The 12,578-nt window shown below is 36.6% G+C and overlaps 1 protein-coding gene across 4 annotated transcripts in view; it reads left to right on the top strand.

Moving 5' to 3' along the window:
• Nucleotides 1-12,578, top strand: part of SYNRG (synergin gamma) — a 99,075-nt gene that overhangs the window by 66,178 nt on the left and 20,319 nt on the right. For all 4 annotated transcript variants that reach the window (XM_036754202.1, XM_036754203.1, XM_036754199.1 and 1 more), the window contains 2 exons: nucleotides 7,884-8,471; nucleotides 9,419-9,582. In XM_036754202.1, coding sequence (XP_036610097.1) covers nucleotides 7,884-8,471; nucleotides 9,419-9,582 — 752 coding nt within the window. The remainder of the gene's footprint in view (nucleotides 1-7,883; nucleotides 8,472-9,418; nucleotides 9,583-12,578) is intronic.

The following is a 12,578-nucleotide window of genomic DNA, read 5'->3' on the forward strand; positions in this document are numbered from 1 at the left end:
CCCAGCATTGCCAGAGATTTGAACAAACATTCTCAGTGTTATCAGTGCTCCTCCAGTTCTGCCTGTGAGGTCAGGGTACCTCTCTTAATTTCTCTTGTGTTGCGGGTAAATTTTACGGCTTCCAGAAGTGATCAGCTTAGTGCTCTAATTAGGTTTACAGAAGCACACTCTATGCCAAGAGTAATAGCTTCTAACTAAATAACCCAGCGTTGTAATATGCCCTTTCAAAAAAAGGAAGAGAAAAAAGACTGTACTGATGCCCTGTGTTTCAGGTACGGGCAAAGAAGGAGGTTATGTGTTGTTACTATCAGTGAAATAACAGTTTTCAGTGTTAACATTAATAGTATCATTTAATTATAATAAATCTATCAATGCTAGGATAGATGAGCACTAGCTAGCTGTTTGGGGAAAATTAAAGTTAGCTGAATGTATCTTAAGTGGCCCTCTTTAAACTCTCTATGAAGTTAGATGATAGAACAGCATTTGAAACAAGTGTATCTCCAGTCTTACTTCATAGTATAAAAACTAATTTCCCAAGTGTCCTAGTTTTTTTTTTCTTTTGATATGTACATAGAGAGACAGTTAAACCTATTTTGTGGCCTTTAATGATGAGAAATATCTCAGTATTACTGTATTATTATAAAGAAAGCATTATGCATTTGAAAGTTTTTTGAATGGGAGGGGAACACACTGTTAACTGTAAGAATTATTACTGTAAGGATCAATTATTTCCACAAGAGAAATTTCTTCCAAGTTTACAGATCTGGACTAAAAATTATATAGTTCTGTAGTTTTGCATCATATGGTATTTTTATGTCAGAAAACAAACCTGGATCTTTCTCTTGGCTCCCTAAGTGTGGACAGGACATGTTCCTGACAGAGGTACTGCGACCAGGAGCAACAGCAATTAGCCAAGACATTCACATTTCATGTTGCTGCTTGGCAAAGTGTTCTAAACACAGCAGGCTATCCAAATAGCACCTCATGCTCTTGAATGTTTACTTACTTTTTATGTGCTTTTTCTCAAATATTTTTCTATCTTTGTTTTTCTTTTTTTTGTTCTATACAGTGATTTTGCTTCTTTTTTTTTTTTTTTTTTTTTGTACAAGCTAGCTGCTTTGGGGCCATGGCAGTTAATTGCAGGACTGCTCTGTTTTGTGAAAATTGTCTTCATTTATATCTAAAAATAATAGCTTGTAACCTAGGTACTAGTCTTTTGGACACTGAAGTTATTAATTAGAAGCTATTTTTCTGAAAGTAAGTCTGTATTCTTTCACAATGCCAAGTTAAATGTTTTCACAAGGAGAGTTTTACTCCAGCCCTTTTCTGTTTTAGTCTTCTGACTGAGCTTGCTCTGATTTATTTGTTAAAATAACCTCCTGTGCTCGTGTTCTTTTATGTATGTTTGGAACATTTCCAGCTTCGAACCTGTAATGTTCAAGCCAAGTCTCTTCAGTTTGCATATATTCTTAAAAGCATATTGTTTCCTCCTCCCTTTGATCTGTAAATTTCATGTCAGAAAGGAGCAGTATCCCTTTAGAGTGGTTAGCAAGGGTTGTTGTCTGACCACTGTGCTACACTATAGTTGCACAGAATTGCTGCATTAAAGTGTTAAAGGGAATCAATGGTAGTAAATTTTTGAAAGCTGATTTGGCTTTACCGATGAATGTCATAATATCCTACCCTCTGATTTTGTAAGTTGCATAAATCCTAGGGAAATAAGCAGTTGACTTCACTAGAACTGGTGAAGAGGGAAATAAAGTTCAGTTTCTGAGGACCTTAATCCTATTGAGTGACCTAAGTTAACTCTGTAAAAGGATACTGTCTCTTTATATTTTGCTATAATTCTTTGTATGGAAGATAGACGATACTAATAACTTTGCCTGGTTTCTTGCATATATTCGAGTTAACACTTTGAGTACTTACTGCATATAGTTTTGACTAGAGTGCTTTGATATTTTTCCCCTCTAAATTTAACCTCTTCATTTAGATATTTTGATTAATGTTCAGTCGAGTTAAGACCATCTCATTCTATTTTAACTGCAGCAGAAGCTCACCCTTATTTGTAACATTTATTAAAGGGTTAGCAAACCAGCTGCATCTGCCTACCTGTGTAGTAGCTCTTCTTTGACATTAAAAATCTTTGTATTTTAATCAATACCTGGTTTTTTGCTGCTTTTCTGATGTCTTTTTTCAATTTAAACATTTTCTGTGTGAATGTGCCTTCTCAAACTTGCGTTAGTATATTCCTCTGCAAATACTACCTGCATGCTTATTCTGATGACTCCCTTTTGAGCTCTTCTGTATCACTATCTTTTTTGTGATCTGTAAGTCCTGTGTTAATAAATAATACCTTGGCATATTTTGAAAGTGTGGGGATGTGTGTAATTTGTACCTGGGAAGGATAAAACAGAGAGATAGAACTTGAGCCATACCTAAGTTCAGAGTCAGTATCCCCAGAGCTGCTTGTTCTTTCTTTTGGATTGTCTCAGAAATACAGTAGCTGTTTGGGAAGAGGGCATATTAGATTTCTTTTTTAAATTCCATTGATGCAAGTACTTTCATATACTTTCTGTAGATATTGGACTTGTACTGTTCCTTTTAAATATTCAAGAAACCCCCTACCTTTTTTAAGTAAGCTTACCATGACTTTTTCTGGAGGGAGGAACTATATAAATGGGTTTCATTATTTAATAAATATTGTAAGAGCCTATCCATACAAGGTGTGGTGATTTTAATGTTGAGGGGTAGAGAAAAGAATTAATAGAGAGCCATTGAAAATTAGATATCTACAAATTTCAAAATAGCTCATCAAATGGTTTTGACATGACTTTTGGTCACCATAGACCTGCTCTGAATTTAAATTGATGATCCTGCAGTGAAAACTGTTTACTGCTAATCTCTGGAGGACTTCAGGCCTAAGTGTGATCTGGATTCAGAATGAGCTCCTGTGTCCTCTGGTATTTCAGAGCACTTTTTTTTTTCAAGCCTCAGAATTTAGTTTGAGGTCTGATTAAATTTTCATTACTGATAATCTATGGAACATGAACTCCCCTCACTCCCAAAAATTACTTTGGGTATGTCAGATAAAATCTCTACTTTAAAACAAGTTTTATTTTAAAACCAATTTCCAGAGCTACCAATACAAATTTAGGAGGCTGTGTTAGTCAAATGTAAATGCTGTTTTTTCCTATTTTAGAGCAGAATGGAGGAGAAACCTGTAGGTATTGTTTCTTAAGTAAAAATCACAGAAACCTTTAAAAACCTTGTGGAGGGTGGTGAAAATTCTAGGCTAAATTTTAAATCAGAAGACTCCATTCTTGTTTGAAGAATAAAGGAAATTTAACCGAGGCGTGAAATTATAACAAGATAGCTGAAGAAAGGAGTCTACTATGGTATTGAAAATGAATTTCTGAGGCTGGGGAAGAATTCAGATTATTTGGTGTAACCACATCTAAAGGAAAGAAAGCAGAAGCATCATTATGGAAAACTCTCTTACATGTGTATAGCATAGTGACACATAAGCCATCCTTAATATGTAATTTATAAGTTGTTTCTTGGTAAATTAAAGAAATGTCCACTATGACAAATTGATAAGTTCATCTTAAAGGTCCCACAGATTTCTAACAATCATTAGGACCTAAAAGACAACTAAAGTGAAAGAGAAGGATGATGAGTTCTCAGCCTGTTTAAAAGATCAAATTTTTTTGTATTTCCTAAAGGATGACTTGGAATCTTTATTTTTCTCAGCTGAGTACATTAGATAGTCCTGTGAATGCTATAGAAATGCGATGGAACTTTTAAGAGTAGAAAATATGTTACTTGGACCACGCGGAATTGCTGTGTCTCTAGTCAGGAGGACTCCCTCATGTTGCCCTCTAGGACCGTTTGTGTCTCTGTTGCATTGCCATCCTAGTCAACATGGGGTGGGGGAGGGGGGGCGCCGGTGCATGGGACAGTGTTCGGGGTTCTGATCAGTTGCCTAAGGATGACTGCCTAGCTACTGGTCTTCTCCTGTCTCCTGAGCTGGTGGCATGAATGTGAAAGATGTTAGCAATCCTTTTTTAGGTAGCCACTTAACACTATCAAACCTAATGCAGGGATACAGAAACTGTAACTTGCTTTATGGATGGTGTGGATATAAAATAAGCTATGGGTTATTAAATTTATACTAGTCAGTTCAAATGAAAAAATGGCATTTTATGTATATAAGTAATACTGGAAAGCAGTTATGTGTCAGTATTTAATAGCCTGTCAGAAATCTGCTATGATCTGTCATTCTTGTTTTCTTCAACAGCACCAATCCCGACAAGTTTGTGATTTTTCATAGACTGATGTCAGAGTAGATTGATAATTAGTAGAGAACACCAGACCTTTGGCTATTCTGAGATGGTAGTATGGAACTAGGGGAGGAGAGAAACTGAAAATTAACATTACACAGTAGGTTGTGGTAGATGAGGTTCAGATCAATATTGAGATTCAAAGGATCCTTCTTCCCTGATCCAGTAGATATTTTTGTTACTCCATGAGACTATCCCTGGGATAACGGAATTTATTCTCTGTCCCCATTCCAGAACACTTGTCTTGATTATCTGGACTTGTGCTTGGTGTTTTAGAAAAGCTCTAAATGGAAATGACTCCCAAGCCCCGTGGTTCCTACAGTAAAAGTGGTAATAGTATGAACTCATATCTTTTTGTGTAGAGTATACCTCTTGCCAACATTGATCCAAAATTCAAAATTAATTTGAAAAATACACTGTTGGTGTTTTGGAAGTCTCATCTTGAAATTGGCTTTTGAAAGTATTGAATTTTTTGTGCATGCAGTGAAAAGAACAAATGTTTCAACTTACATATCTGTTCAAGGGAATGTAAATACAGGTTATGGTGGGAATCTCTAATGTTACTGCTATACCATGAGCAAGAACTCTATATGTGATTTGTGATCCGTGGTGAAAAAGCAGATTGTATAGTTCTTTACTTTGTTCTGTTCCCTAGGCACACTGAAGAAGTTGATGTAGGACATGCCTGATATCAAACATAAATACATGTATTTAAAGCACACAATTATAAGTGCATTCTCTTGAGCTCAATTATGGCCCAACTTAGTACAATCCAAAAATATTCCAAAATTTGAAACGTAGTAATTGTTCTTGGTGTGTTTTATTGTGTTTCAGACTTTCTTCCTTTTCTTTCCCTTTTCTGTCGCAATTTGTTGGGTGTGCCTGTCAAATTGAAAACTGAGCTATAGAAGCTTCAGCGATTACACAGTATAAAGTAGTAGGTGTAATCTTAGTTTGCCAGACAATTTTCCTATCATTTATACCGTATCTCTTACAAAAAGTGTTAGCATGGCAATCTCTTCAGTATTATGAAGAATATTGTACTCTCAGACATATATTGTGTATATATAGGGTGAGGAGAGGGGAGGAGTTAAGTGCTTGTGAAGTTTACCTTGAAGAAAAATGCACAAATGTCACACAGATTTTGTACTCCTTAGTAATGCTAAGATTTTAGCAATCATGATGACATTCCTGATGATGCCAGTAAATGTTTTTTCACTTTTTTAAAGTAAACCCAGCATATAAAATAACAATTTTAGCTGGTGATTTTTTCCCCATACTTGACATTTGCAAACCAGTTTAGAAAAAGTAAAAGTTGGACACTTGAAAATCAACTTTGATCTTTAAAATCAACTTTTGATTTTTAAATAAGTTAACTACTTTATTTTAAAATTCATAAAAGATTTTCTAACTCTTGGCATGCATCTTATTTGGGATATTCTGTGATTTATTCCAAAACATAAGCTTTTACTGGTCTCATTTTCCAATATGAATTGGAATTTGTTGAAGGTTTGGGTGTGCAGTTATACAAATAATTGCAGTCTTTCCAGCTTAACTATTTAAAATGCTTTTTTATAATTATATGCAATCATCCATGGTTTTTTTCTTAATTATTGCCATAATTGCACAAGGGAACTTTTTATTTCCATGGAAACTGGTTTGCAGTTTTTAACTGGAGCTAATTTTTCATTAAGTTGATTGCCAACATCTAGGAAATGTACAATTTTTTTAGTAGATGGGATGTTAGAAACCAGTTCTTAACATAGCTTCATGAACCATCATTCTGCTATATTCCAATAAGAAAAATATCCCCTTTGTAAAACATTCTCCTCAACCTATCACTTGAAGGCACTGATTACGTTTCATTGAAACAGCCTTCTATTTAAATTTCACCTGTTTGAGACAATGTACCTGTTGTTACCTTTAAGGAAGAGAGATAAGAGCATTTATACTCAGGTTTTTCCTCTTAGTCATAATGCCATCTTCTCTGCATTTGAATTCACCATATTTTCAACTTGATTTTTTGAATGAGCCATAATTGAAGGGGTAACATTTAAAACCCTGTCATCCTGTGAAAGACACTTAATTTCCTAGAAAGTGTTCCTTTTTAAGGATGCAGATTTTTTTTTTATCTTAATTCCCTTTACCCAACTGAATTGAGAAAGAGAGATTTGGGACATTCTGTGCAGAGGGCTGGGGAGATATCAAGTCCTTTAACCCAGTGTTTCTGGTTACAAAAAAAACCATCTGGTACACTAGCCTGGCAAAGTGGGAAGGTGGGCAACCGTGGATAATAAATTTGGATCTGAGAAGCTGACATATTACTTGTCTGCTTCACCTATGTAGTAATCAAGTGAAAAGAGGCACATCTTAAACAGTCTAAAGCCCATAGGCCCACCCATCGAGGCCATAGGAAAAGGCATACTGACAGTACCAGTTGCTTCAAACCAGCCATATTTAATTTCATAGTTACTGTTTGAAAACCAATCAAGAAATCCTTTCGCCTCTCCTCCTGCCATAAGTAATAGTTTGTTGTTTCTTTTATTGACTTGGAAGCCATTTCATTTAAGACACTAAGCAGCAATTTAGCTTCGCTTCATTCACAAACGTCCACTTCATGTTTTTAGTAGCCCTGTCTAAGCTCTCACTTGTTAGTGCCAGCAAAAACATACCAAGCACATACTTGGATTTTAGATGCTTTGTAATATGTTTTCTGGCTTGGGGTTTTCACTTAAAAAAGAAAGAAAGAAAAGAGAGGAGGAAGAAGAAGAAGAGGAAGAAAAAGTTGAATGAGAAGCAGGCAGCTTGATAAGAACCAGACCTTGGTTATTAATAACAGTGTTATGGGCTAAAATAGATGATCGGATTGCTTCCTTCCTCACACCCCGTCACAACAGTGGGAAGCACACAGTGGCCCCAATAATGACTGGGTAAGTAACTGCCTAATCGAAGCCCCACTTAGAACATTTTTGGTTTAGTTTGAAATAAAGTCCTTACTAAATTAAAAGCTAGGGACCTGTATTGATATTTTTACCTTAATTCTAATGTTAGAAATCTTTTTGTCTTTCTTTTTAATTAGCCTGTATATATACATATGCTTTTCTTCTTTCTCTTACAATTGTGTTCTCTGAGGAGCATTTTCTGGGCAAAGTCAGGACAAAGGTAAATAGTTAAAGTGACAAGTTTGGTTTATTTTTTTTTCAACCGAGTAGTGTGCTATTAATATGATTTATTTTGTATACATAGTTATACATACGTTAATTACAAAAGTCCCAAAACTTTTATCATAAACAGCACATAATTAATAGTCCTTCTATGTGTAACATTTTTTTTCATACCCAAAGAAAATGGTTTCATATAGTTCAATGTAAACCTCAATCCACTTTGACCTGAGGTGTACATATAAACCCCAAATTTAGTTTATTCCAACATAACATAAAACTCCAAACCTGATGCTCCATTACATTTCACTTGCGCATAATTTAGGATATTCAACTTAGATAGTGAGCACTTCTTTAATCATGGGGTCTTATTTCCTTTCAGATATCGATGACTTAAAGTATGCTACTTTCGGGACTTATGGTAGCAATTCTGCAGTGAGCGCCCTTGCAGGCTGTGACTGGTCGGACAGGGATGATGCTTCTCCGGGCAGAATGCTCTCTCCATTTGTTCTCTCAGCAGGAAGTGGTTCCTCCTCAGCTACTTCAGTTCTTCAGAAGAAAGAGACTTCATTTGGCAGTTCAGAAAACATTACCATGACAACAGTTTCCAAAGTGACAACCTTTCCAAGTGATGATACTCTTCCAGAGGCTACATTTTCAGCTTTTGAAAACTTTAAAAGTAGTATTTCCCAGCCCATTGAACAAAGAGACATTGAGAGTGGAGATTTCATAAAAACACAGGACCTACCTGCAACTGAACAGAACCAAGAAACCATGTATTCAGTGTCAGTTGCCAGTGGCGTGTCTCAGGAAACTCCAAAAGAATGCCCTGATGACTTTGGAGAGTTTCAAAGTGAAAAGCCCAAAATCAGTAAATTTGACTTTCTGGTGGCCAATACACAAAGCAAGATGAAATCTAGTGAAGAAATGATCAAAAATGAGCTGGCTACTTTTGACCTCTCTGTTCAAGGTGAGCAGATTTTGCTGTCATGGTTTTGCCTCTTGGTGTTATATATTCTCTCTTAATTATAAATATTTTGTTTCCTATTACCAATGAAAGAAACATTTTCTTTTTTTTTTAATTCATTTTATTTTATTTCCAGTTCCAAATTCTCCCCCTCTTCCCTCCCCCACCCACTGACAAGGCAAAAAAAAAAAAACCATTACAAATTTCCACATTAAACATGTCCAAAAAAAGAGAAAAGTAATAGAAGAAAGTATGCTTCAGTCTGTACCCATCAACTCTGCATCTGGAAGTGGATAGCATGTTTCATCAGGAGTCTTTTGGAATGGTGGTTGGTCATTGTGTCGATCAGAGTTACTAAGTTGAAAGAAACATTTTCTAGCTATGAGATTAGTGTTTACAGGAAAAGGTTAAATGAGTTTTCTTTAGGAATGAGCGGAAGGCAGTAGGACAAATACAGTGAGATGAGGTGTTCAGTGAGCTAAAGAAACCTGGATAATAATATGTAGCTAATTAGTTCACTTGATTAGAGCACTGCTAAGGAAACCAAAGTGTCACAAGTTTGATTCTCATGTATGGGCCATACCTCTTAACCCCATCTTGCAAACAGATGCTTTTGGGAGATTGGGAGAAGTGAATCAGTAGTAAATTCACTATTTCTGGTTTTAAAAAAATAATCAAAGGCATATGTCCTACTGATAATGGAAAAGGAACCATGGCCCCTAGAATTGAGATCAAGGAAGGAAGATTGAAAAACATCAATATGTAGCTTCCCAGACAGAATGAATGGCATAAGGAAATTTGTGTTTCAAAATACTGAAAGACGTAAATACTCTAGAGGAAAAAAAAAATTTTTTTGTCTAAGATCCCCCTAACTGGGTTTGCAATAGAGTCTAAAGTCATGAAACATTAAGTAATAGAAACCCTTTGATTGCACTTTCAATACTTCCTAGGGTCTCACAAGAGAAGCTTGAGCCTTGGTGATAAAGAAATAAGCCGTTCCTCTCCATCCCCGGCTTTAGAGCAACCTTTCAGAGATCGTTCCAACACTCTAAGTGAAAAGCCTGCTCTACCTGTTATCCGGGATAAATACAAGGACCTAACTGGGGAGGTGGAAGTGAGTATGATTACTTGCTACAAGAGACATGTAGATTGCCTAGGCTTTTCTCCTAGGAGGTGGGTGGCACTTTTATAATTTCACATAAAAAAAAAGTTTCTTCAGGAACTTGAAAAAATGTTCTTTATTACTCTGATTTCATTGGAGGAAGCATCACCTGCAGTGAAGGTGATGTAATGAAAATGTTAATCCATTTGTGAACCTCCTCAAAAATAGCATCCTGTGAATGGAGTCAGTGTGGAATTCGGATTGTATTCATGGGATTCTTAGGATGGGGAGTCGTGCCTTTGTTTCTGAATACTCAAATCTTACCATTTCTGACAGTAGTTAAATTTATTGGAAGGTGGGAAGAGGAGGGGAGGGGTCCTGCCTAGGTTCTTGAGTTAACTGTGCTTGTTGCATCTTAGCCACTGTAGTTAATAGTTTTACAATCAATTTAACTTTGAAGCACAGAGATGATGTGATGCTTGTATTTTTATTGGTATGGTATCATGGCAGACGCACTGGATTTGGAATCGGAGGCCATGTGTTCAAATTCCGTTTCTGCTACTTAACTATCTATGTGACCTTGGTGAGGCAAGAATATTTCTGGATCTCAGTTTTTCTTGATCTGTAAGTTGAGGTTGTATTAGCTGATCTCTAAAATCCTTTCCAGTTCTAAATGCCATGATCTCAGTCAGCATCATGTTAGTCACCTAGCCTTTATTATAAGTAAGAATCATGTCTTAGTCTGTAGACAGACTGGTTTTCTTTCAACAAATACTTTCAAAACAACTGGTCCAAATATTGTGGATTAATCACTTAACCTTTCTGAATTCTAGTTTCCTTATCTATAAAATGAGGATTATAAGAGGACCTATTTCACACAGGATTGTTGTAAGGATCAAATGAGAAAATATTTAAAATCAAATTAAGCAAACCTTAATGCTCTTTATCAAAGTGAACAATTATTGTTAATATCCTGAACATGAACACCAGGATGAAAATGTTGAAATGCTATTCCTTTGTATTATAAAAATTTTTTAAATATTTTCAGGTTTAAACTAGTTGATCAACCATTACAACTTGACCACAAAATTACTCAAAGTTCTCAATCCTAGTGGCCTCCTTCTCTGCCCTGTTTCAGCCCCACACAGACATGGCAAACCTAATACCTGACCACTCTTATAGTTTTGCCCCATCCAAGATCTGGAGCTTTGAAATTCTACTTTCTGATGATAGCCTCCTTCTCCTACTCTCATTCTGAAACCTACTTTTAGTCCTTATCATGACCTTCTGATTTCTCTGTTCTTGAACATCAACAGAGAACATAGTGAAACTGAGCTAATTTCACCCACTACAAATTTGTGATATAATTATAGCCAGGCTTTTATTGCTGTTCGACAGGCCTGTTGTACTTGCCTTCCTTTTTCTTTCAGTTAAGCATTTATTTTCTTTCCCACCACCTCCATTGAGGACAAAAGAAAAACTCAAACGTTTGCAACAAATTTTCTGTCAAGCAAAACAGATTCTCCCTTCCTGACTTCCTGTCATACCTTTCAGTGACTGCTTCAGACCTTCTCTTCTTTCTTCTTGATGCTAAACATGTCCCTAACCCCATAGTTAGAACAAATAACAAAACCTCTTGCCTTGCTGAGAAGATTGAGGCCATCAAGTGTGGCCTTAATTCATCTCATGAAACCTCAACATTATTTTACCCTACCTCTCCTCCTGCCTTCCCATCACAGACTTGCTTTTCCTACTGCCTATTAAGTCTCATCTGTCTACCAGTGCCCTTGGTCCCACTCCTTGCTGCCATTGCTCCCCCATCAACTCTAAGCCAGCCACTAGTCTTCTACCTGGCTCTTCCACATCTGCCCACAAACATGTGTAGGTCTTTGCAATCTAAAAAAACCTCCTCATGATCCTTAAAACCCATGTCTTTACTTGCTTTTGCACACATTCTCTTCTACTCCTGCAACAGGATTTGCATTCCCACCATCTACTGAAATTGTTTTCTCAAAGGACCACTGATGATCTGATCACCAGATTCTGTAGCCTTTATTTAGTCACCACTCTCCATCATTGCTGCTTTTGATACTGTTGACCAGCCAAAACCAGTATTGGCTAGTCTCTTTGCTTGGCTTCAGAGATATCTTACTCCCCTGCTTTTTCTAAGTTCATAGGTCTAAAGCTAGAAGGAACCTTAGAGATTATCTATTCCAAACTCTTTATTTTACTAATGAGAAAACTAAAGCCAGAATGTTAAGTGACTTGCCCAAGGTCACACAGAACCAAGATTCAACTCAAGGCCCATGTTGACTGGATTCCAAATTTAGCATTTCTTTTTCTTTATGCTATATCATCCCCTCTTACCCCTTAATGCTTCTTTATATTGTTTGAGGGATTTCCCCAAACAGTTGGTCCTTGACCTTTTTTTGTACACTCTTTCTCCCTTGGCAGTCTCACTTGCTCTTAACCATCTCAGCTATCCAACTCTATGTTAACAAAGTCCCAATTTTGTGTCCATAGTCCTGACCTTTCTTCTGAGTTCTAAATCCCTATCTCCATCTTCCTACAGATGATCTCTGCCTTAATGATCCACCCGTATGTCAAACTCAGTGTATCAAAAAAAAGAGTTTGTCATCTTTCCCCCTAAATTTGTGCCTTCTTCCATCACTATTTCTTTCTATAGCCTCTACATTCACCTGCAGTCTCCCACATTTGGAACCTCCTGGAGTTAACTTGGATTCTTCCTCTTTCTCACTTCTTTCAGCCAGTCAGTTGCTAGGTCCTCCTACTCTAGGTGAAATATCTGTCCCCTCCCTATTATTGCAACCACCCCAGTAGAAAGGCCTTTATTATGGTTAACTTGAGCCATTGCTGTGGTCTCCTTAGAGATCGTTCTACCTCTGCTCTCCTTTCCCAGTACTTCACACAGGTGCGAGTATAATTTTTCTTATGCATAAATCTTATGATGTCAATCCTTTCCTCAAACCTTGCTGTGGGTCCAAGTA

This window comes from Trichosurus vulpecula, chromosome 4 (assembly GCF_011100635.1).
Source record: "Trichosurus vulpecula isolate mTriVul1 chromosome 4, mTriVul1.pri, whole genome shotgun sequence".
Classification (NCBI taxonomy): domain Eukaryota; kingdom Metazoa; phylum Chordata; class Mammalia; order Diprotodontia; family Phalangeridae; genus Trichosurus; species Trichosurus vulpecula.